We start from the raw sequence: 22,928 nt of genomic DNA on the forward strand, positions 1-22,928 counted from the left end.
GCAGTGGGATAATGCAGATAGCTATTGGGAAATCAATTACAAGCACAGATCTCGGGCTATTAATTAGACATGTGTACTGGGATATCAGTGGAGGGAACAGGCTTGAGGAGCCGAATACTGGTTCAATACATAGGGGCCGATTTTCGGATGGCCGAGCCGGTGCGTTGGGGGAGGAGGGGGGCTCCAAAAATGGTGGAATCCCGGAGCGGGTTCGGAGCCTGGCTCCAACCCGCTCACTTCCGGGTTCCCCAATGACACGTTCGGGTGTGCGCGCAAGGGCTGGCTCCTCGGGGACAAGGGATACCCCCTGCGCACGTGGCTCATGACACCTCTGAGGAGCCCCACCACCGAGCAACAGCATCGATATAATGACAGCCACATCGCTACCAGGTCTACAATTGAGCATGCTCTAGGGCTGCTCAAGATGCGCTTCAGGAGCCTTGATCGTTCTGGGGGAGCGCTTCAATATGCACCAGACAGAGTGGGACTCATTATAGTCGTCTGTTGTGCCCTGCACAACATGGCACAACAGGGAGGGGTGCCTCTGGAGGAGGCCCCATCCACATCTGCCACCCATATTGAGGAGGAGGTGGACGAGGAGAGGAGCAACGCATGGGCAGAGCACCGGCTCACCTGGCAGCTTGTGAGGCCAGGGGGTCACTGATAAGTGAACGGTTCTCCTAACAGTGTGAAGAGTCCAGTCCTCACCACCTGGACAGAGTAGCAGCCACACCAGCCCCCTCCCCCACCCCCTGCACAAAATAGTCGTGCAACTACACATACACCCACTTTAGAGTGACCCAATGGGTAGCATCAAGTGTGGGTGATCATGGTGAACCTCATGAAAGGGACTTATTTCACAAGCCAGTCAGGAATGGCCAAGACGTGGCAGTAGTGGTGACAATAATAATATTTAATATGCCATTAACAAAAATCAAATATAAATAAAAAACATGACAAACCGTCAAACACCCTTGTGCATCCCCTTTGTGATCACAAAACCTTCGCCTTTCGCTTCCGACTACTCCTACATGGTGCTTCCCCTGTAGCAGAGGTAGTGGCAGGTTGTTCTTGTTCATGCCCTGACCGATTAGATGCTTTGGGCCGACGCCCTCTGGGTTTCAGTGCCCGTGAGGGCCCCTCCAAAGACTGCTCCACCTGCACCTGTGCAGGGGCAAACTCGACCAACTGGAGAGGAGGCAGTATTGCGGGTACTGGTTGAGAGGGGGGCAATGGGTGAGACATGGGGGCGCTTTGAGTGGCGTCCCCACTTCCATGTCCCCTTTCGCCATCATCCCTCTTCTGGGCCAGGCCCACATCACTCCTGCCACCCTCCTGGACGACAGTTTGGAGGACATTTGTGAAGCCATGTAAGGCCAGTGCTAGTGTATCTGCCTGCCTGTTTAAGGCAGCAGAATGTTGCTCACCCTGAGTCCAAAGGGCCATTGTCAGGACCTCAATGGACTCACTGGTGAGCCGTGCTTGAAGCTCGATGGAGGCTAGCCTTCCCTCCATCGCAGACATCCCTGCACTTACCCGCGACACTATCTCAGAGATGCCCTCACGTCCCTGTGACACTATCTCAGAGATTCCTTCCTGTACCTGTGCCACCATTCCACTCATGCAGGAGTTGGACTCCTCCATCCTCTGTGTGATTGTGGAGAGTGCGCGTGGCACCTGTTCCAGCACCTCGCAAATGTGCTGCTGCCCCTCGATCATTCTCCTTTTAAAGGATGGCCCCCAGGGTTCAGCATCTGTGTCCAGCTGAGCAGAGCCTGGAGAGGAGTGCTCCCACCGACGCGGACTCTCCACAGCTGCCCCTGCCACCAGTGTCTGCTCGTGCTCACATGTGTGCAGTAACTCACCATGTGCGACCCCAACTAACTGAGGACGGGGACCCACCAAGGTGTGTGTATCTGCGCTGGTGGATGGCTCGCTCAGATGTGACGGTGCCCCCCCAGAGGACGGCTGGTCCTCTGAGGAATCGCCCTCTGCCGTCACAGCAGTCGCTGAAGGCCCTGTAAGAGAACAGAAGGCAATATTAAGCATGATGACAGATGTTGAGGTGCTGAAGATGGCAAGGCATGTTAACATCATTTGCTATTTGTGAGTGCTGAATGTTAAAGTTCTGTCACCAGCTGTTTGTCAGGTGGCAGTCTCGGCATCCCCGACGGACAGGCACTCGAGGGTGCGTCTCAATTCGAGAGCCTCCTGCTCCGCGTCCGTGAGGACGACCTGATGTTGCGGCCCCCCTCAGGTCTTTGCCCTCTCTCGTGCATTCTGGGCTCTCTTCTCCTACAAGAGGAGAAAGTAGAGAGGCGTGAGTGAGGGATGGTGACGTGGCCAACTGCTGAATGCATTGGTTTGGGTGAGGCTGACCGTGAAAGAGATGCATCAGAGGGTGAGTATGAGACAGAGCCATGACACAGTATGAGGATTGGGTTGAGTGGTAGTGGTGGGATGAGCACTGGGGAGGTGAGTAAGTGCAGGTAAGTTGAGGATGAGCGATGTGATAAACAGTGGAGAAGGAGTTGTGGGGTGGGGGCGGTGATGTGGAAGACGGAGTGAAGGAGAATGAATAAGTGTACTCACTTTGGCTGACCTAGTTAGGTCATTGAAGCGCTTCCTGAACTGTATCCAGGTGCGGGAGACGTTGCTGCTGCTGCTGACCTCCTCTGCCACCTCTAGCCACGCCTTCTTGGTGGCAGAGGCAGGCCACTTCCTCCCATCCGCCGGGTAGAAGATCTCCCTCCTCATTCTCACCCCATCAGTAGGACCTGGAGTGAGGCATCATTAAACCTGGGGGCAGCCTTTCCCCTGGTCTGCTCCATGCTGCACTTTTGGTTGGTTGCTGCAGGAGCAGCATTGGAGGATTACCCCTTTAAATAGGGCTCCTCCAGCTGACAGCCTGTGATGAGAGTGCGCAGTCCGCCCGCTGCGTAGGTTGACGACAGGAAACCCAGAAGCCACGGTAAGTGCCTTCAATTTACCCGCGATCGCGAGGGTAACGGATGGATTTTACTGGGCGGGTTACCCACGCGCCCAGTCGCCCACCCGCTGCCATCCCGCCTCCCTGGTAATATCGGGGACATAGTGTCATTGTCCACAGATAAAAATGAACAAAGCATTTGTCTCTCTCTCTCTGCATCCCCACTCTAATTCTTTCTGTCTCCCGCTCTCTGCCTTTCTATTTGTCTTGTGAGGGGCATACAGACGGATACAGATTCTCTCATTCTTGAATCTGTATATCGGTCTCCAACTTTTTTTGGTCTATCTCTCTCCATCTTTATGTAAGATTTCCCTTCCTGTCTCCTCTCCTGAATGTCTCCTCTCTCAGTGTGTTTCTCACTCTTTCCATCCTTTGCTTTTTCTCTGTATGCCTCTCACATATATTCTGTTTCTTACTCTGTGTATATCTCTATTTGTATGTCCCTTCCTTTCATTCACTCTCGTTTTCATTTCATTTGCCACAGAAACCCTCAAGGCTCTGATACACGGCCACAGCTCTCCTGTGATTAGGAGGGAGGGTCTGGAGCCTGGCCTAAGAGAGTGCAGAATGCTTGCTGGGAGACAGTGGAGTGTACACACAAGCACATACAATCTGATCAAACAATTTTAGGAAATTGCAGCTTTGATACCAAAACATTTTATTTATCAAGTGTCAACTTTGCTCAGTGTGGTAGCAATCTTGCCTCTAAGTTAGAGGGTCATGGGTTCGTCCACTCCAGGAACTTGAGTTAGTACTGACACTGAGGGAGTGTTATACTGTTAGAGATGCTATCTTTTGGATGAGACCTTAAATCCAGGCCCTATCTGTCTGTTCAAGTGGATGTAAAGGATACCACGGCACTATTCGCAGAAGAGCAGGGAATTCCCCAGGTGTCCTGGGCAATGTTTATCTCTTAACCTACACCACTAAAAACACCACTAACTGGTCATTGATCTCATTGCTGTTTGTGGGACCTTGCTGTGCACAATTTGGCAGTCACGTCTGCCTCTAAAACAGCAGTGACTACACTTCAAAACGATGTCATTGGCTGTGAAGTGCTTTGGGATGTCCATACATGGTATGTAGAAATACAAGTTCATAGAATCAGTGGGGGTAATTTTAACCTAACTCACCGGGTGGATGGAACATTGGTTTTACACCCTGCTCCATATACTGAGATTGATAGATTTTTGGACTCTAGGGGAATTAAGGGATATGGAGATCGGGCAAGAAAGTGGAGTTGAGGTAGAAGTTCAGCCATGATCTGATTGAATGGCGGAGCAGGCTCGAGGGGCCGAATGGCCTACTCCTGCTCCTATTTCTTATGTTCCATATTACTAGAGTAGTCAGGACCGATTAGGTTAAAATTGCCCCCATATGATCTTAGAGAGAGGCCATTCAGCCCATCTTTCTTTGATTTGCTAAAGGTGAACAAATATATATTAAAAATATTGCTCAAGGTTTGGATTTATGAACGATTGCCATGGTAGCAGCTGCTAATGACACCAGGACACAGTGCTGACTGTTAGCCCCAGGAGAAAGGTTAATAGTGGGTTAAGGAGTTTGATCACTTACCTCCCAGTCTGGGCCATCCGAGCACCGCGATCAGGTGGTGGCGGTTCACAAAGTCATTAAAGGTCGGAGGTGGAATCGGAGCGGGAAGCCGGCAGAGAGAGAGAGAGAGAGGGGGAGAGCTGTAATTAGCGGCTGTGGGCTGGAAATCAATCAATGTGAAAGTGTCCAGACTTACCCATACTCAGCAGCGCCTTCTGCAGCACCTCATCGGTCATCTTCAGCGGGGGCTCGGGTCCTCACAGCTGGATTGCGGATTCCAGATGTCCGGATTGCGGGTGGCCTCGGTTTACCAGTGGCTGGGTTTGCGGAGGCTCGGGTTGCCTTCTCTCTCTCTCTCTCTCTGTGTCTCTAGCTCAGCTCCGAGCGCCTGTCTGATATTTTAACCTTTTCTCACCAACACCTGGTCCCCATCACAAAGGACACGGGCACCTCCCGCACACGCCACAATGTAGACCAGGGAGACCCGGCCCTATCACAATCCAACAGTTAAACCCACCAACAGGGTGAGTGGGGCAGGACCCACTCACCCTGTCTGAGGAACCGTTGATGCAAATTAATACCACGAATTTAACACTGACGGTTGAATGGGACGTGGTCTTCCCTAAAACTTGTAGGACAACCAGTAGTAGCTTCAGTCACATTTTAAAGGGCACTGCCTCCATGGGAAAATACTTGGCAAGCTTTTGGTTGTGTGGGGAGGGAGTCATTTTTGTCACCACCTCCCATGTAGAAGGCACCACCTTAGATATGCACAGTGCAGGAGGATCGGTGATATTATTCAGGAAGGTCCTGCAAATGTTGGTGTTGATGAAGGGCCAATTGGTGTAGGGCAGAGGCCCAGCATGCTAAATTCCTCTATTGTGTTGAATGGGCGTACTGGCCTTTAGTAGCCCTACATTGAAATGGAGACCTAGTACATCAGCAACATGTCTTCTTGGATATACTTGTTTACACTGGAAGGTGACCAGAGTAGTGCTGAGGAGTCTAACACTCAAGGTACCCGATGTCATCTCCACATGAGTGGTATCATGGAGCACCATTGCTGTCTGCAATCGAGTACATGGTGATACCAATGGTATCTCCCGTGGAAGTCTCATTCAGGTAGATCATAAGCAAAATAGGAACATTTCTCATGAATGGTCCCACTGCTGCTATGAAGCCTTTGTGGTCCAAATTCCATAGAGACAGAGGCTCTTCCTTATCAGTGCTCAGATGGACATTGATGTAACACAAAACTGCCAAGTTTTGTTGCGTATTTACTTAAAACATATATCTCATCAATCTGATTAAGAGTTTTTCTTAGCAGCAGGTGGTTTGAAGAGGGAATGGTGTTAAAGCAAATGGTGCCTGTTACACAGTTTAGAGTACTTTTCCTGTTTATCCTGAGGCAATAAGTAACCAGGTTTCATCAAACAGCCGCCACTCTTAATGGAGTTTTGGAGTCTTGGTGATCTGGACAAATGTGAACCCCAACAGTGATATGGGACAATCAATGAGTCAGATTTCCGGAAGAATTCTTCGATCTTGAGATATTTAAAGGGGACATTTTTGCTGCAGAAATCATTTGAAAACAAAATTTCAGATCATTTCAGAATGAGATGTAGACAGAAGTAGAAGATTGAGAAGGGGTAAAGTGTTTAAACAGAAGGGAAAGTGCATGCACTAAAGTGTAATTCAACAGTTAAACCCTGCAGAACAAGTGATAGACTTCAAGAGGATATAGACAGGCTGGTGGAATGGGGGAACACGTGGGAGATGAAATTTATCGCAGAAAAATGCGAAGTGATACATTTCAGTAGGAAGAATGAGGAGAGGCAATATAAACTAAAGGGCACAATTCTAAAAAGAGTACAGGAACAGAGAGACCTGGGGTATATGTGCACAAATCATTGAAGGTGGCAGGGCAGGTTGAGAAAGCGATTAAAAAAGCATACAGGATCCTGGGCTTTATAAATAGAGGCATAGAGTACAAAAGTATGGAAGTTATGATGAACCTTTATAAAACACTGGTTCGGCAACAACGAAAGTATTGTGTCCAGTTCTGGGCACCACACTTTAAGAAAGATGTGAAGGCCATAGCGAGGGTGGAGAAGAGATTTACTAGAATGATTCCAGGGATCAGGGACTTCTGTTACGCAGATAGACTGGAGAAGCTGGGATTGTTCTTCTTGGAACAGAGAAGGTTGCGAGGAGATTTGATAGAAGTATTCAAAATCATGAAAGGTCTAGACAGAATAGATAGAGAGAAACTGTTCCCAATGGCGGAAGGGTCAAGAACCAGAGGACATGGATTTAAGATGATTGACAAAAGAACCAAAGGTGACGAGGAAAAACTTTTTTACACAGCGAGTGGTTAGGATCTGGAATGCACTGCCTGAGGGGGTGGTGGAGGCAGATTCAATCATGGCTTTAACAGCTTTGCATTAATTGAATGCTGGAAGATGCTGGCTCCTGATTAATGACTGTGTTTTGGTAGATATTATTAGCTAATTTCCCTCTTTACTGGCACTTTGTTTTCAGTTGTTTGGACAAACTTGCCATTTTAAATCCTTGGCAGCTCAGTTTCCTCTGTATCTCACCACTCTCTAGTTGGATCAGTCACAGGCGTCTCCGTTAAATGATCTTTACTCTATGGTACTGAGGCTCTATTAATTTCCTCTTAAAAACCTCCAAATATATTTCTACTCTTGATTTTTATGAACTTGTGTGCAAGGTTTGAACCTAACGACAAACACTTTTGTGATTTGGTATTTATCCCTACATAGTTAATTTTTTTATTCGTTCATGGGATGTGGGCGTCGCTGGCGAGGCCGGCATTTATTGCCCATCCCTAATTGCCCTTGAGAAGGTGGTGGTGAGTCGCCTTCTTGAACCACTGCAGTCCGTGTGGTGACGGTTCTCCCACAGTACTGTTAAGAAGGGAGTTCCAGGATTTTGACCCAGCGACGATGAAGGAACAACGATATAGTTCCAAGTCAGGATGGTGTGTGACTTGGAGGGGAACGTGCAGGTGGTGTTGTTCCCATGTACCTGCTGCTCTTGTCCTTCTAGGTGGTAGAGGTCGCGGGTTTGGGAGGTGCTGTCGAAGAAGCCTTGGCGAGTTGCTGCAGTGCATCCTGCAGCCACTGTGCGCCGGTGGTGAAGGGAGTGAATGTTTAGGGTGGTGGATGGGGTGCCAATCAAGCGGGCTGCTTTGTCCTGGATGGTGTCGAGTTTCTTGAGTGTTGTTGGAGCTGCACTCATCCAAGCAAGTGGAGAGTATTCCATCACACTCCTGACTTATGCCTTGTAGATGGTGGAAAGGCTTTGGGGAGTCAGGAAGTGAGTCACTCGCTGCAGAATACCTAGCCTCTGACTTGCTCTCGTAGCCACGTTATTTATGTGGCTGGTCCAGTTAAGTTTCTGGTCAATGGTGACCCCCAGGATGTTGATGGTGGGGGATTCGGCGATGGTAATGCCGTTGAATGTCAAGGGGAGGTAGTTAGACTCTCTCTTGTTGGAGATGGTCATCGCCTGGCACTTATCTGGCGCGAATGTTACTTGCCACTTATCAGCCCAAGCCTGGATGTTGTCCAGGTCTTGCTGCATGCGGGCTTGGACTGCTTCATTATTTGAGGGGTTGCGAATGGAACTGAACACAGTGCAATCATCAGCGAACATCCCCATTTCTGACCTTATGATGGAGGGAAGGTCATTAATGAAGCAGCTGAAGATGGTTGGGCCTAGGACACTGCCCTGAGGAACTCCTGCGGCAATGCCCTGGGGCTGAGATGATTGGCCTCCAACAACCACTACCATCTTCCTTTGTGCTAGGTATGACTCCAGCCACTGGAGAGTTTTCCCCCTGATTCCCATTGACTTCAATTTTACTAGGGCTCCTTGGTGCCACACTCGGTCAAATGCTGCCTTGATGTCAAGGGCAGTCACTCTCACCTCACCTCTGGAATTCAGCTCTTTTGTCCATGTTTGTCCATTATAAATTACCTCATTTGATGCTTCCCCGCCTTGTAGAATGGAAAGCTTTTTAATTGATTTATTTTTTCCAGTTTGTAAATAAGATTTTTTTAACATAACTTCTATCATAACATATCTGGATATGTTCCTCCTTTTTCAAAAGAGTCTCTTATAAAAATTGCGTCTGGTATGCACTTCCTCTCTGGTTCACTGATTTCCTGTGTCACGATTTTGTCACGACTGTGGTAACACCTCGAATCACTTTTTAAAGTCCTAGATTGATTATAAACTGCGAATTGCTTTCCATATTTACCATTACACACCTACAGGCCTCTCAACACTCGGTGGCACTGCTGCACCTGCAAACTCCATCTCCTAACACAGCTGGCTGATCTGTCACTAGCTGCAAGACGTTTTATAATCCTTTAAATAGTTTTTAAAGCATCTAACTTTGAATTCCTTTTTGAACCTCCATTTATTTAATTATTGTGTTAAGCCCACTCATTTTTGGCTGAAGCTGCTTTCATTTAATTAATTCACAGTAAGCCCCCTGCATAATTCAAGTTTCATCTTTTTAAAGTCAATATAACTTTGAATTTCTTCTTTTGCTTTTTGTTTCTTTTTTAACCCGGATTTATTTAATTAATTGCTTACACTCCAACGGAAGGTTTATTTTATTTTTTAATTTCAGGAAAGCTTATTCTCTCAAAAGGCTGAAAACCGGTTTAATTTATTTAGTTAATTGGGAGATGCCTCTTGCTTAATTTGGGAGAAGCCCACTCAGCTTCAATTTTATTTATTGAATTTATTCATTCCAGGGATACACGCAATTTATTTAAATTGAAGGAAGCCTGTTTTCTGAGCCCTTCTTTGTTAATTTTGGACCAGAGTCTATTAATTTATTAACTAATTTGGCTAAAACCTATTCTCTAAAACCAAAGGCTGCTGTTTTTACTGTACTCTGCAGCTCCCTTTGCTTCAGCCTCCCTCTCTATCTGCTCTTCCTCCTCATTTCCATCTGGTTCTCTTCCTTTTTCTCATTTATTTCCACTTCATTCCATCGCTTCCATTTATGAATTTATTACCTCCCATTTCAGCCCTGTCTGCTTTTAATTTCTCCATGGCTGTCTGTGTTCACATTGGTCCTGCACTCTACACTCCTCCCTACATCCTTCATATCTATTCCTCCCTGCAATTCTACTCCTCTCCATTTGTATTTATTTCAAACTGCTAGCCATACCTTTTTCCCAGCCTGCAAACTGCTTCTACCAACTCCCCTATTTTCCCCTTCCTCCATCTACTCACTAGCTCCTAAATACCCATTCCCCCCATGCTGATTAGACACCATCCACATATTACTTCTCTTGTACTCATTACGGACCCTCTCAACTAATCATTTACGTACACGTCCACCACTCTTCCTCGAAATACTAACTCCTCCCGCCACAATTATTCACTTTACCTAAACAAATTAATCTACCCCATGTCACTCATCTCGATCGTGGACTACTCCCACCCCCCCCCCCCAAGTACCCTCTCTATCCCTTCACTACTTAGTACTCTGCCTCAACTACCCTTCCCCAAACCTCAATGCTTTCCTCCCTTATTCACTACTTTCCCCAAACTACTCAGTACCTCAGAACACGTCGTATCACACCACTTCCCCAGTCCACTAAACTACTCTCATAACACCTCCCAAATTGTTGAAGGCATATCCTCTCACTTACCCTCACCAACAGCACATTATGCTCACTTCTTTATAGAACACCATTTCTTCTGATTTTCCATCAGTATGAGAGGAGATCCAGTAGTTAAATATAAATTATTAACTTCCTATAACTGTTAATATTGAGTTTAATTTCTTTTAAAATGTTAACTCATGAATATTCTAATAGTTCATTGGGGGAAGAGTAAACTACAAACCCGCTTTGATACAATTTCCCTCCATCTTTTCAGTGGTGCCTTTGTCTTTCACCACCAGAGGATGCTGTTTATTCATGGGTGTTGAATCTTGAGGATTTCCATGTGTTTGCATTGTTTCTTTATACCCTGGTCAGTTTTGTTCTGGATCCTTCCATGCAAAGCTCTCAGGCTGTGTGTTCTGAGGTCATGAATAGGAGAGGCAAATGTAGTGTAAAGCCATGGAACGGAACACTTTCCATTTTGAACACCCCATGTCAACTCAGACACAGAATGGTTCGGTGCAGTGAAGCCCTTTCTACTCTGCTCCCTCAGCCCAAACCTCAAAAGTGCACCCTCCACAGGTCCAATGTTTTCCTGCAGTATCTCTGAGATTGCCAATTAGGATCAGTTTTGTGGTGTGGGCCAATGCTCACCCACTGCTGGATTGAGACAGCATTACTCATTTAATGTGTTTCCTGACCCTTCATTCAGAAGACAAAGGAGACTTTTATTCCATCATTCTGGGCTCAATTTTGACCACGGTCGCACAGGTGAGAGCAGAAAGACCAGTCTAATTCAACCAGCCCCAATTATTTACAGAGAATGTCTCCCAGCATTTTTAATAGAAAATAAGCCCTTTCTCATTCTTTTCCTTTTAATGTTCTCCCTACCTGGGTTACAATTCCATGCTTGTTGGTCACTTAAAGGTTACCTCACCCAAGTCTTCATGTACAATCTAGTCAATCATCGTTGGCAGCATATTTAACCTTGGGGGTATCACAATCTCACCCAATGTCCACTCACTTTGTGTCCAGCAGGAGTCACTGAACAGAGATCAGGAGCAGGAACTTGCTGATTAGTACCTCATAGCCTGCATTAGAGATCCTCTGTATTTTTACAGGAAGCATCTACACGAAGGCAAGAGTTTCTAGTTGAGATGAAGCTGGTTTTATTCCATTTCCTTGTTACAATACTTTACAGACTTGCTGTCATAGTCACCCTCCTGTGTGTAAAGTGCACTATGTTCACAGCTTGAGTTTCAAAACATAAACAAGAGGAGCTGAACACTGGAATAATGTGACTGAATCCACAGGAACAATAAATTAACAATGTTAGAAAATGCATGTTTTGAGTTCACAAACACAAGTCAACCACTGGTCCTTGGCAGCTCTGGCTAAACAAGGCACAGATTAATTTAGTGTGATGAGCCTCACAGATTTGCATTGCAGGTTTTTCAGTGACGACACCTGGTCCCGAACGCTCTGACGGCAGAGGTTTTTGGTGTCACTTGGTTTAGACCTTCATACTTACAATGAATATAATTTGCACATAATTATGCTGTTAATAACAACTAGTGCCTTTGTTTGGGCATGGCACTGTACAATATGATTATGTAAAGTTTAAGTACAAAGTTGACATGGTAAGTAACATTCCTCCATTGGTACTGAAGTTTCTCCCTTGACTATTAAAGGCTCTGACTCTTGTTGGGGAGTAGTTCTACAAGTGCAGACAGCCCAAGCAGCCATTCTTCACGGAGGAACCTAGAAAATGAATGTCACCAGGCTACTTAACCGTGGACGATATTGAAACCGAGCTCAATCCTGTTCCAACCACAGTCCACATATGTGCACTTTGCAGCAGGGGCTACTTGATGGACATCAGCAGCAGGAACCCTGAAGCCAATTGCAGGGTCCTATCGTTAATCAGATCAGGGATCGCGTCTGGGATCTTCCTGATCTGTACGGCTCGGTACCATACGAGTGCATTTACCGAGCCCCTTTTTATAGAGTTATATAGTTTTAGGTAATTTGAATGAATACAATATTCAAACGTGCTTGAGTTTCTGAAGTAACTGAAGATTGGGCCAAATGCTTCATAAGAATGTGGCCCTTCTTCTCTTCGTGTCCTCTTTCTATTGACTCACTATAGCCAATTCCACTAAAACGCAAGTCCGGAAGGTTGCATTCAAAAACAAAACTATATTCTAACCTTAAGAGCTGTTTGTAAAACTCTGGGAGGCTCCAAGGTTAACTTAGGGAGTTTTATAGTCTGCAACTGCGCTAGACTAACATAAAAGGGCAGCAAGTAGGCTCTACCAAGCTCCACAGAACTGCTGACAGTTTAGAGTGCCTGTCTCCCTTCAAAGTTCACACATCTCAGACTGGCACTAAGCCCAAGGGCGTCTGGAAATCTGCCTTACATGTAGGAAGAATCCTTATATGTGATTGTATTGGAAGGGTCATATTCAGGTCCATTGCTCTGTTGGATTGTGAAGAAGGAAGACAGAGGTGAAAGAACTATGATTAATATACTCACTTTAAGCTTCATATTATGAAGTCTAATATTCAGCAGATCCTGCCTGATACAATGAGCCGGGTCTGGAATGTTTCTACTGATGGGTGGCCCAGCGTTGACTAACATTCAGGTTCTGAGCTAATGGTAAACGAGGTCTAAAGAGAATTTGATGCTGTAACCATTTCATCATCTGAAATATCAAAGAGACTGGGCGACATGGACATGTTGGGCCGAAGGGCCTGTTTCCATGGGCCGAAGGGCCTGTTTCCATGTTGTAAACTTCTATGATTCTATGAAGCTTCAGTGGAATTGCCTCTCGGAATGGAAAGGGGATGTAAGTGCAGGGAATGGAACTCTTTCCATTTTTGTGTCAACATCGAGCACTCACAAGTCAGGTACAGGGTGGGTTTGATGTAGAGTAAAGCTCCCTTTACACTGCCCATGAAGCACTTCCATGTCAGGCAAAGCATGGGTTTGATGCAGAGTAAAGCTCCCTGTCCACTTTTCCCACCATGTGCCTCAGCCCAAACTCAGACGAGATCTCCCTCACCAAATACACTACTGAGCCGTTTTACCATTTCCTATACTAGCCATGCTAGAATAAGATTACCATTAGGGGCAGTTTTGTGCTCCAAGATTGAGACTGTGTTGGCTATAAGAATGTATTTGGGCAGAAAGGAGACTTTCATCTCCTCAGTCTGGGCTAGATTAGAACCCAGGTTCCAGAGCATCTAACACATTACATCACACCGTTCTTGAAATGCAGCTTCTAGTCTTGTGCCCACTTTGACTGGAGAAAGTGCCTGGTAGCCGGTAATAGTGACTCTCCTTTGTCCACCAATGCAAAATAGCAATTGTGATGTGAACAGGATAGATAGAATGAACCGTGGGAGAGGTTAGAAAAAAGTTAGCCTAGAAGCTCAAAAAAGCAGACAATCTACAATAATGTTGATGTAAATCTGATTAGAGAAGGAGAAGTGAATTTACAATCCCAAATAGTCTATGCAGGAACTAAGCAAATTACAGACCAAAAATATCAATCACAGGGAATGAAGTACAGATTATAAAGTGAATTCTATCATTTGGAGATGGTGTGCGTGTGCGTGTGTAAAAAGTGATGCTAGGCAGACACTGGTGCTATAGCCAGTGCCACTGTCCATGGAAATATTTAAGGACTGTCCTGCATTGCTATGCTGGGGTTTTTATGCCAGACCCCAGGCTTGGACCCTAGGTAGGCCCCACTGAACAGACCTGAGCGCTGGGTTCTTCCCAGTGTCCAGGCTGAATGCCTAGCATGGGAATTCCCTCATCCCAATGCCGCTGACATCATGAGCCATGTTTGGGGCAGGTGATGGCTGTGTCTCAACCAGGCCCTGATCAAAATGCATGGCCTGGGCTGGGAGCCGGTGTGTTCAGGCCCTAACCGATTTCCCAGTGGCCACACTGCAGTCCTGGCCAACGTACACCAGGACTGTGCCGCAGGCCCTGCAGAAATTCAGGGCTGTGTCTAATCACAGTTCACAGAGTAGAACAGCCAGTAAGAAGCAGGAAACTGAATGGGTTGGAAGTTATTTTGGGTTTGTGAATCTCTGCTCTTGGAGGGCCACAACCCAAACCCAGGGCTTAAGGAAAAGCAGTAGCTGCATTTTGGATGGTGCAGCAATGATTAAAATGACATTGATTTAGGTGGCTACACAATGCTTGGATCAGAGACCAACATAATTTTAAACTTTCCAAAGGGCACCGTGCCATGAGGCAGTCAGGAGATGTTTCAGAGAATGAGAGAAGTGGGGTGACATGGGTCATCTTACGTGGGTGGAGGGGGGGGGGGGAGGAGGAGGCAGGGGAAGGAATATCGAGTGCCAGAAGTATGCCAGACATTAAGTGCGATCAGGCCATGTTAACTAACTGCCGACTCAAAGCCGACACCTTTGAAAGCCAACATGGTTAAGATCGCAAAGGAGGCTCCAGGGTAATAAAAGTGGCTATGCTTTTGGCCAAAACACTTAACTTAAAAAGAGAGACTCTCAGGATAGAAGAGGGCCAGGAACTGAGATTCCCGGAGCAGAAAGTATCATGCATAGAACAAGATTAAAACATTACACCAAGAAATGGGCAAATATGTGTGATAGAGGCTGGAGAAAAGGGAAGAGTGACTGACAGAGCTCTCCTGAAAACAAATAATGGGAGAGAAGCCAAGTAAATCCTTTGTTCAAATATGGTATTAATACATATGCTGGACTGTTTCAGGTGATGAGGTGCTTTGCACTACCATTCAAAAAAGGTGGGTCACCGCCAACGGGGACGTAGGTCACGTCCGGAGAGGTTGAACAGACGGTGTGTAAATGGGGAGACTGGGTGAAGCTAGGGAGGTTGAAGAGACTGAGTGGGTCAGGTCAAGAGGGGCTCAATGTGAGTGAACACTTTGAGTGAAGAGGTCCACAGGTATGATGGAGCGACTCAATGAGATACAATAATCCAAATTTTCAACTCCTCAATCTCAGGTGGAGGCACCATTTTGAAACTCCTTCATTAAGCAGATAATCGATTTCTCATTCCATTAAAGAGGCTTAATCTGCTCCTCGTTACATGTCTCACAGTTACAGACCCTGTTAAAATAACAAGTTATCACTATACTCCCCTCCCTTTGGATTAAACAACCTCTCTAAGACATGGGACATAACTGCTGGTTAAAACGTCAGCTGTGGTTGTTGTCTCCCAATTATTAATGTTTCCAAATTGGGAAGAACCATAAGCAGTTTGTCTCCCTGCAGGATGCTTAATGCTGGTTTCTAATTTTTTTTGTGAAATTTGTGTTCATCGAGATAAGGGATGCTCGTGCTTGGAATGGAATGCTTTCATTTCAGGAACACGCTGTCAGTATCACGTATAGCCAGCTTAGGCACAGCACTCATCAGATGCAAGGGAAAACTCCCCCTACTCTGTCCCAACCTAAACAGCGCCTCCTACTGCAGAGTGAGACAATTTTCCAATTCTTGTACCAGCCATCCTGTGGCCCCTCTATTAGTGAGATTGCTAAGTTAGGGACATTTTTCCACCACCAGTCCATGCCGACTAGGAGCTGGGTGACCCTGCCGAAATTCATTTCACGTATTACCCCAAAGCAGGTTTCTCTATATCCAGAGTTTGAGCAGCAACCCTGATCAGACACTTATCTACAAATCTTGCGTCAGGTGCCCTGGGCACTGAGCTTCCAAGTGCACCCCTGTGGAAATAGCCACTTATCCCAATATCCTATATACTGTATATGTCCTTTCTGTGTCCAACTGGATGGGACCAGCTATTTACATTAGTTGAGTCTTGTTGTCCAGTGAAATGTTAAAGCTGAAGGGTCATCCTGCAGGACTATAAACAGCACAGTTGTGTACTTGCAGGTTCGATTGCACCCAGTTTGCAGATGAAATGTGTGGTTACGTGAAGGTGGTCAGCTGAACATCAGCATGCTTGTGGATTACACTGTAATGGTTCAGCTTCCTGCTCAGTAGGGCTCGCTCACATGGTTTCCAGAAGCTTCTCTTTGCTTCTCGAATGCTTCTGGAAGAAGGAATGATTGATCTGTTCCAGGTCGGAGGTGAGAGGGAGGCGCATCTCCAGGTGCAGTTTCAGGGCTAACAGCCACTGCTCCAGCTTCACAAAAGATGGCCTGCGGAAAAGAAACAAGTGCATCAGGACCAGTGTGATGGGCCAGTTACCATAGCAAAATAGTGGCATCTGGAAGATGTTGCGAAAATGCAGTTCAAATGCTACAGTTCAACAAAATTAATTCACAAACACTCAAAGCTTCCACCTCACTGAAGGAGGGAACCCCCAGACTTGGGTGACTGTCAAACTCCTCCCCCCTTATTTGCATTTATTAGCAAAACTGCCAAACCTGCCTGTCCTCATTAGGTAAGTCCTGGCAGTTGCTGACCAGCCTGCCTCATAATATGGAAGTGGTCAACCCCAGAAATGGTTGTTGTTGCTGGAATATTGAGGGTCAAACCGTTCCCCAGTAGATTGAGGGAGGAGATGAACCAGTGAGAGGAAGCAGAATGGAGAAACTAAACTATATTTTCCCCTACATTCATTGCACTTAATTCCAAGAGCTTGACACAAGGCTGTGCACATGAATGCAAATGCAAAAACTAGCCAAAAATATTCAATTGTAAAAACTTCATGTACACTATTGTGCAAGTTAGTGTTTAAACTAAAGAAAATTCACTAAAAACATCAGTGGTTATGATGTAAATTTTAAGGGTCAGAGGCACTGAGGTGGGGAAAGCAACCAGAAATACCAACAAAACTAACCCTACTCCCTACAAAACTCAGCACCTGAGAAAGTCACACCTGAGTATTGCTCAGACACTTTCACTCAATTCAATCTACCCCAACTATCAGGTCTGGGTCTGTTGCAGATTCACTGCTATGAGATTGATTGCTATGATTAGTCAACAACTCCATTATCACTGTATCATGCAACTGCCAGGATGGTAGGAGGCAAACTAGATGGACCTTGGTCTTTTCTCGTCCAGCGATTTTTATGTTCCTAACTGCAGTGCCACCCAAACTCTTCCATCTTAATCTTTAGTGTCACAAACAAGCCCTTTCACCCCAAGCACTACTCATTCCCTTACAGCCAACCTCAGTGACAAACCAAACCCAGGCACCCCAACTGCAGTGTCATTCAAATCCATCCACCCCAACTGCAATGTCTTTCAAACTTCGTTGCCATCCAAATCTTCGCTAGTTGGGCTCTATTCAAACCCTTGCACCTTAATCCTCAGCACCTTCCATCCCAACTTCAGCCCATTCAAATCTTTCTATCTCTAATCTCAACATCCCAAACCCTTACACCTCAAACCTCAGCACCACCCAAACCCTCACACCTCAAACCTCAGCACCACCCAAACCCTCACACCTCAAACCTCAGCACCACCCAAACCCTCACACCTCAAACCTCAGCACCACCCAAACCCTCACACCTCAAACCTCAGCACCACCCAAACCCTCACACCTCAAACCTCAGCACCACCCAAACCCTCACTCCTCAAACCTCAGCACCACCCAAACCCTCACACCTCAAACCTCAGCACCACCCAAACCCTCACACCTCAAACCTCAGCACCACCCAAACCCTCACACCTCAAACCTCAGCACCACCCAAACCCTCACACCTCAAACCTCAGCACCACCCAAACCCTTACACCTCAAACCTCAGCACCACCCAAACCCTTACACCTCAAACCTCAGCACCACCCAAACCCTCACACCTCAAACCTCAGCACCACCCAAACCCTTACACCTCAAACCTCAGCACCACCCAAACCCTTACACCTCAAACCTCAGCACCACCCAAACCCTCACACCTCAAACCTCAGCACCACCCAAACCCTTACACCTCAAACCTCAGCACCACCCAAACCCTTACACCTCAAACCTCAGCACCACCCAAACCCTTACACCTCAAACCTCAGCACCACCCAAACCCTTACACCTCAAACCTCAGCACCACCCAAACCCTCACACCTCAAACCTCAGCACCACCCAAACCCTTACACCTCAAACCTCAGCACCACCCAAACCCTTACACCTCAAACCTCAGCACCACCCAAACCCTCACACCTCAAACCTGAGCACCACCCAAACCCTTACACCTCAAACCTCAGCACCACCCAAACCCTCACACCTCAAACCTGAGCACCACCCAAACCCTCACACCTCAAACCTCAGCACCACCCAAACCCTCACACCTCAAACCTCAGCATCACCCAAACCCTTACACCTCAAACCTCAGCACCACCCAAACCCTCACACCTCAAACCTGAGCACCACCCAAACCCTCACACCTCAAACCTCAGCACCACCCAAACCCTCACACCTCAAACCTGAGCACCACCCAAACCCTCACACCTCAAACCTCAGCACCACCCAAACCCTCACACCTCAAACCTGAGCACCACCCAAACCCTCACACCTCAAACCTCAGCACCACCCAAACCCTCACACCTCAAACCTGAGCACCACCCAAACCCTTACACCTCAAACCTCAGCACCACCCAAACCCTCACACCTCAAACCTGAGCACCACCCAAACCCTCACACCTCAAACCTCAGCACCACCCAAACCCTCACACCTCAAACCTCAGCACCACCCAAACCCTCACACCTCAAACCTGAGCACCACCCAAACCCTCACACCTCAAACCTCAGCACCACCCAAACCCTCACACCTCAAACCTCAGCACCACCCAAACCCTCACACCTCAAACCTCAGCACCACCCAAACCCTCACACCTCAAACCTCAGCACCACCCAAACCCTCACACCTCAAACCTCAGCACCACCCAAACCCTCACACCTCAAACCTCAGCACCACCCAAACCCTCACACCTCAAACCTCAGCACCACCCAAACCCTCACACCTCAAACCTCAGCACCACCCAAACCCTCACACCTCAAACCTGAGCACCACCCAAACCCTCACACCTCAAACCTGAGCACCACCCAAACCCTCACACCTCAAACCTGATCACCACCCAAACCCTCACACCTCAAACCTGATCACCACCCAAACCCTTACACCTCAAACCTCAGCACCACCCAAACCCTCACACCTCAAACGTCACTCTCACAAGTCGTTCTGTAACAAAGACTCACCTCTTTTCAGGATCCAGGTCGCAGCACATGACTGCAATTGGAAAGAAGGCAGCTGGACATTCTTCAGGACAGTATCGATCCAAGAAAACCGGGACATTGAGACCAAAATCTGTTGTCCTGGGCAGGTAATCAGGGTCCGCATTTACCCTACCAATCATCTGAAAGTAAAAGCATCAACAAACTAGCAAGTAAACTACGCCCTTGTCATACAGGGGATAATCAGTTCACAATACTGGGTGCATTAAGCCTTCAGCTCACTGGCTTTATCATGGACTGGTCTGACAGTATTATGGAACACACTGTTTATAGACTGGGGCGGGGGGGGGGAGTTTTAACCACACCCACACCCACCCCGCGACGGGCAGGAGAGGATCAGGGTTAAATTGTTAAAAATGTGAAACCCGACCCCAACCCGCTGCGAACGGGTACGGCCAAATAACCTGCTCTGGAGGGGCGGGTCAGTGATTTTAATATTTAAATGAGGCTGCATTCCTCAGATTTTGGCAGCCATTTGAATTTAACGGCTGCGGGCCGTGTTTCTCAGGGCTCGGGAACCCGGCAGCTGAAGGGAGGCGGGAGCTGCCAGATCCAGCACTGCATGTGGGCCAAGGAGAACAGGAGTGTTTCCCCCCGGCCCCCCCAAGCTAACCTGCCACGATTGGCCTCCCTCCCAGTGATCTGCCAATGCCCCCGTGATTTCTGTCTCCTTCCCCCACCCCCCCCCCGCGATCTGTCTCCTTCCCCCACCCCCCCCGCGATCTGTCTCCTTCCCCCACCCCCCCGCGCGATCTGTCTCCTTCCCCCACCCCCCCGCGCGATCTGTCTCCTTCCCCCACCCCCCCCGCGATCTGTCTCCTTCCCCCCACCCCCCCCCCCCCCGCGATCTGTCTCCTTCCCCCACCCCCCCCCCCGCGATCTGTCTCCTTCCCCCACCCCCCCGCGATCTGTCTCCTTCCCCCCACCCCCCCGCGATCTGTCTCCTTCCCCCCACCCCCCCGCGATCTGTCTCCTTCCCCCCACCCCCCCCCGCGATCTGTCTCCTTCCCCCCACCCCCCCCCCGCGATCTGTCTCCTTCCCCCCACCCCCCCCCGCGATCTGTCTCCTTCCCCCACCCCCCCGCAATCTGTCTCCTTCCCCCCACCCCCCCCCGCGATCTGTCTCCTTCCCCCCACCCCCCCCCGCGATCTGTCTCCTTCCCCCCACCCCCCCCCGCGATCTGTCTCCTTCCCCCCACCCCCCCCCGCGATCTGTCTCCTTCCCCCACCCCCCCCGCGATCTGTCTCCTTCCCCCCCACCCCCCCCCCGCGCGATCTGTCTCCTTCCCCCCCAACCCCCCCGCGCGATCTGTCTCCTTCCCCCCACCCCCCCCCCGCGCGATCTGTCTCCTTCCCCCACCCCCCACCCCCCCCCGCGCGCGATCTGTCTCCTTCCCCCACCCCCCCCGTGATCTGTCTCCTTCCCCCACCCACCCCGCGCGATCTGTCTCCTTCCCCCACCCCCCCGCGCGATCTGTCTCCTTCCCCCACCCCCCCCGCGCGATCTGTCTCCTTCCCCCACCCCCCCGCGCGATCTGTCTCCTTCCCCCACCCCCCCCCGCGATCTGTCTCCTTCCCCCACCCCCCCCCCGCGCGATCTGTCTCCTTCCCCCACCCCCCCCGCGCGATCTGTCTCCTTCCCCCACCCCCCCCCCGCGCGATCTGTCTCCTTCCCCCACCCCCCCCGCGCGATCTGTCTCCTTCCCCCACCCCCCCCGCGCGATCTGTCTCCTTCCCCCACCCCCCCCGCGCGATCTGTCTCCTTCCCCCACCCCCCCCGCGCGATCTGTCTCCTTCCCCCACCCCCCCCGCGCGATCTGTCTCCTTCCCCCACCCCCCCCCGCGCGATCTGTCTCCTTCCCCCACCCCCCCCGCGCGATCTGTCTCCTTCCCCCACCCCCCCCCGCGCGCTCTGTCTCCTTCCCCCACCCCCCCCGCGCGATCTGTCTCCTTCCCCCACCCCCCCCGCGCGATCTGTCTCCTTCCCCCACCCCCCCCCCGCGCGATCTGTCTCCTTCCCCCACCCCCCCAGCGCGATCTGTCTCCTTCCCCCACCCCCCACGCGCGATCTGTCTCCTTCCCCCACCCCCCACGCGCGATCTGTCTCCTTCCCCCACCCCCCCGCGCGATCTGTCTCCTTCCCCCACCGCAATGTGTCTCCTTCTCCCACCCCCCCGCGCTCTCTATCTCCTCCTCCCGCGACCTCTCCCTTCCTCGCTCCTCGTTGCCGCCCTCCGAGTGCCCCCCTCATCAACCCCCTGATCTTCTTGATTGCCGGGGACAGGCCCCAGCGATCCCCGGCTGTGGCCTTCTACAGCAGGCTTTCCCGCCTGGCATCCGGCCCGCCTCTCAATCTACCCTGCTGCCGGCGGGAAACAGAATAACAAAATTCTAATGAGGTCCTGCTGTCAGTATCGCCTTCCCGGTATTTCCAGGTTTCTCGGCCACTGACCCACGCCACTGCTCTCTCCCCACAAATACTGGGACCTTTATTTCTAAAACTGAGACTAATGGAGCTCTTTGTACAGCTGTCCTTGTGAGCCTTATCGTGTGTAATAGCTAATGAAAGAAAGTTCTGGATAGAGAGTGCGTAAGTTTCAGGTACAATTTACCTCTTCACAATAAATGCTGTCACTCGAATTTCACTCAAGTGTAATAGTGGGTGCACCAGATCTCCTTGGGTTCATTTGAACCGCAGGAAACCCCTGGCAGTCGAAGTGTAGATTTAATTATTAATTAAATTCAATTAATTAAATAAAAATCTGGAATTAAAATACTAGTATCAGTAATGATGGCCATGAAACTACCGGATTGTCGTAAAATAAAACCATCTGGTTCACTAATGTCCTTTAGGGAAGGAAACCTGCCGTCCTTACCTGGTCTGGCCTATATGTGACTCCAGACCCACAGCAATGTGGTTGATTCTTAATTGCCCTCTGAAATGGCCTAGCAAGCCACTCAGTTGTAAAATCTCGCTACGAAAAGTCATAATAAGAATAAAACCGGACGGACCACCCGGCATCGGACCACAAGGCACCGGACACGACAACGGCAAAACACCAAGCCCAGTCGACCCTGCAAGGTCCTCCTTACTAACATCTGGGGACTTGTGCCAAAATTGGGAGAGCTGTCCCACAGACTAGTCAAGCAACAGCCTGACATAGCCATACTCACAGAATCATATCTTTCAGCCAACGTCCCAGACTCTTCCATCACCATCCCTGGGTATGTCCTGTCCCACCGGCAGGACAGACCCACCAGAGATGGCGGTACAGTGATATACAGTCAGGAGGGAGTGGCCCTGGGAGTCCTCAACATTGACTCTGGACCCCATGAAATCTCATGGCATCAGGTCAAACATGGGCAAGGAAACCTCCTGCTGATTACCACCTACCGTCCTCCCTCAGCTGATGAATCAGTCCTCCTCCATGTTGAGCACCACTTGGAGGAAGCACTGAGGGTAGCAAGGGCACAAAATGTACTCTGGGTGGGGGACTTCAATGTCCATCACAAAGAGTGG

At 49.1% G+C, this 22,928-nt stretch overlaps 1 protein-coding gene across 1 annotated transcript in view; it reads right to left on the reverse strand.

Annotated features, from left to right (window-relative positions):
* Positions 1–11,345: 11,345 nt before the first annotated feature.
* The window catches only part of limk1a (LIM domain kinase 1a), a 53,145-nt gene continuing 41,562 nt past the window's right edge, over positions 11,346–22,928 (reverse strand). The window contains exons 15-16 of the mRNA XM_068007886.1: positions 19,373–19,530; positions 11,346–16,379 (exon numbers count right to left, since the gene is read on the reverse strand). Coding sequence (XP_067863987.1) covers positions 16,229–16,379; positions 19,373–19,530 — 309 coding nt within the window. The 3' untranslated portion in view covers positions 11,346–16,228. The remainder of the gene's footprint in view (positions 16,380–19,372; positions 19,531–22,928) is intronic.

The sequence above is a fragment of the Heptranchias perlo genome, chromosome 28 (assembly GCF_035084215.1).
Source record: "Heptranchias perlo isolate sHepPer1 chromosome 28, sHepPer1.hap1, whole genome shotgun sequence".
NCBI lineage: Eukaryota > Metazoa > Chordata > Chondrichthyes > Hexanchiformes > Hexanchidae > Heptranchias > Heptranchias perlo.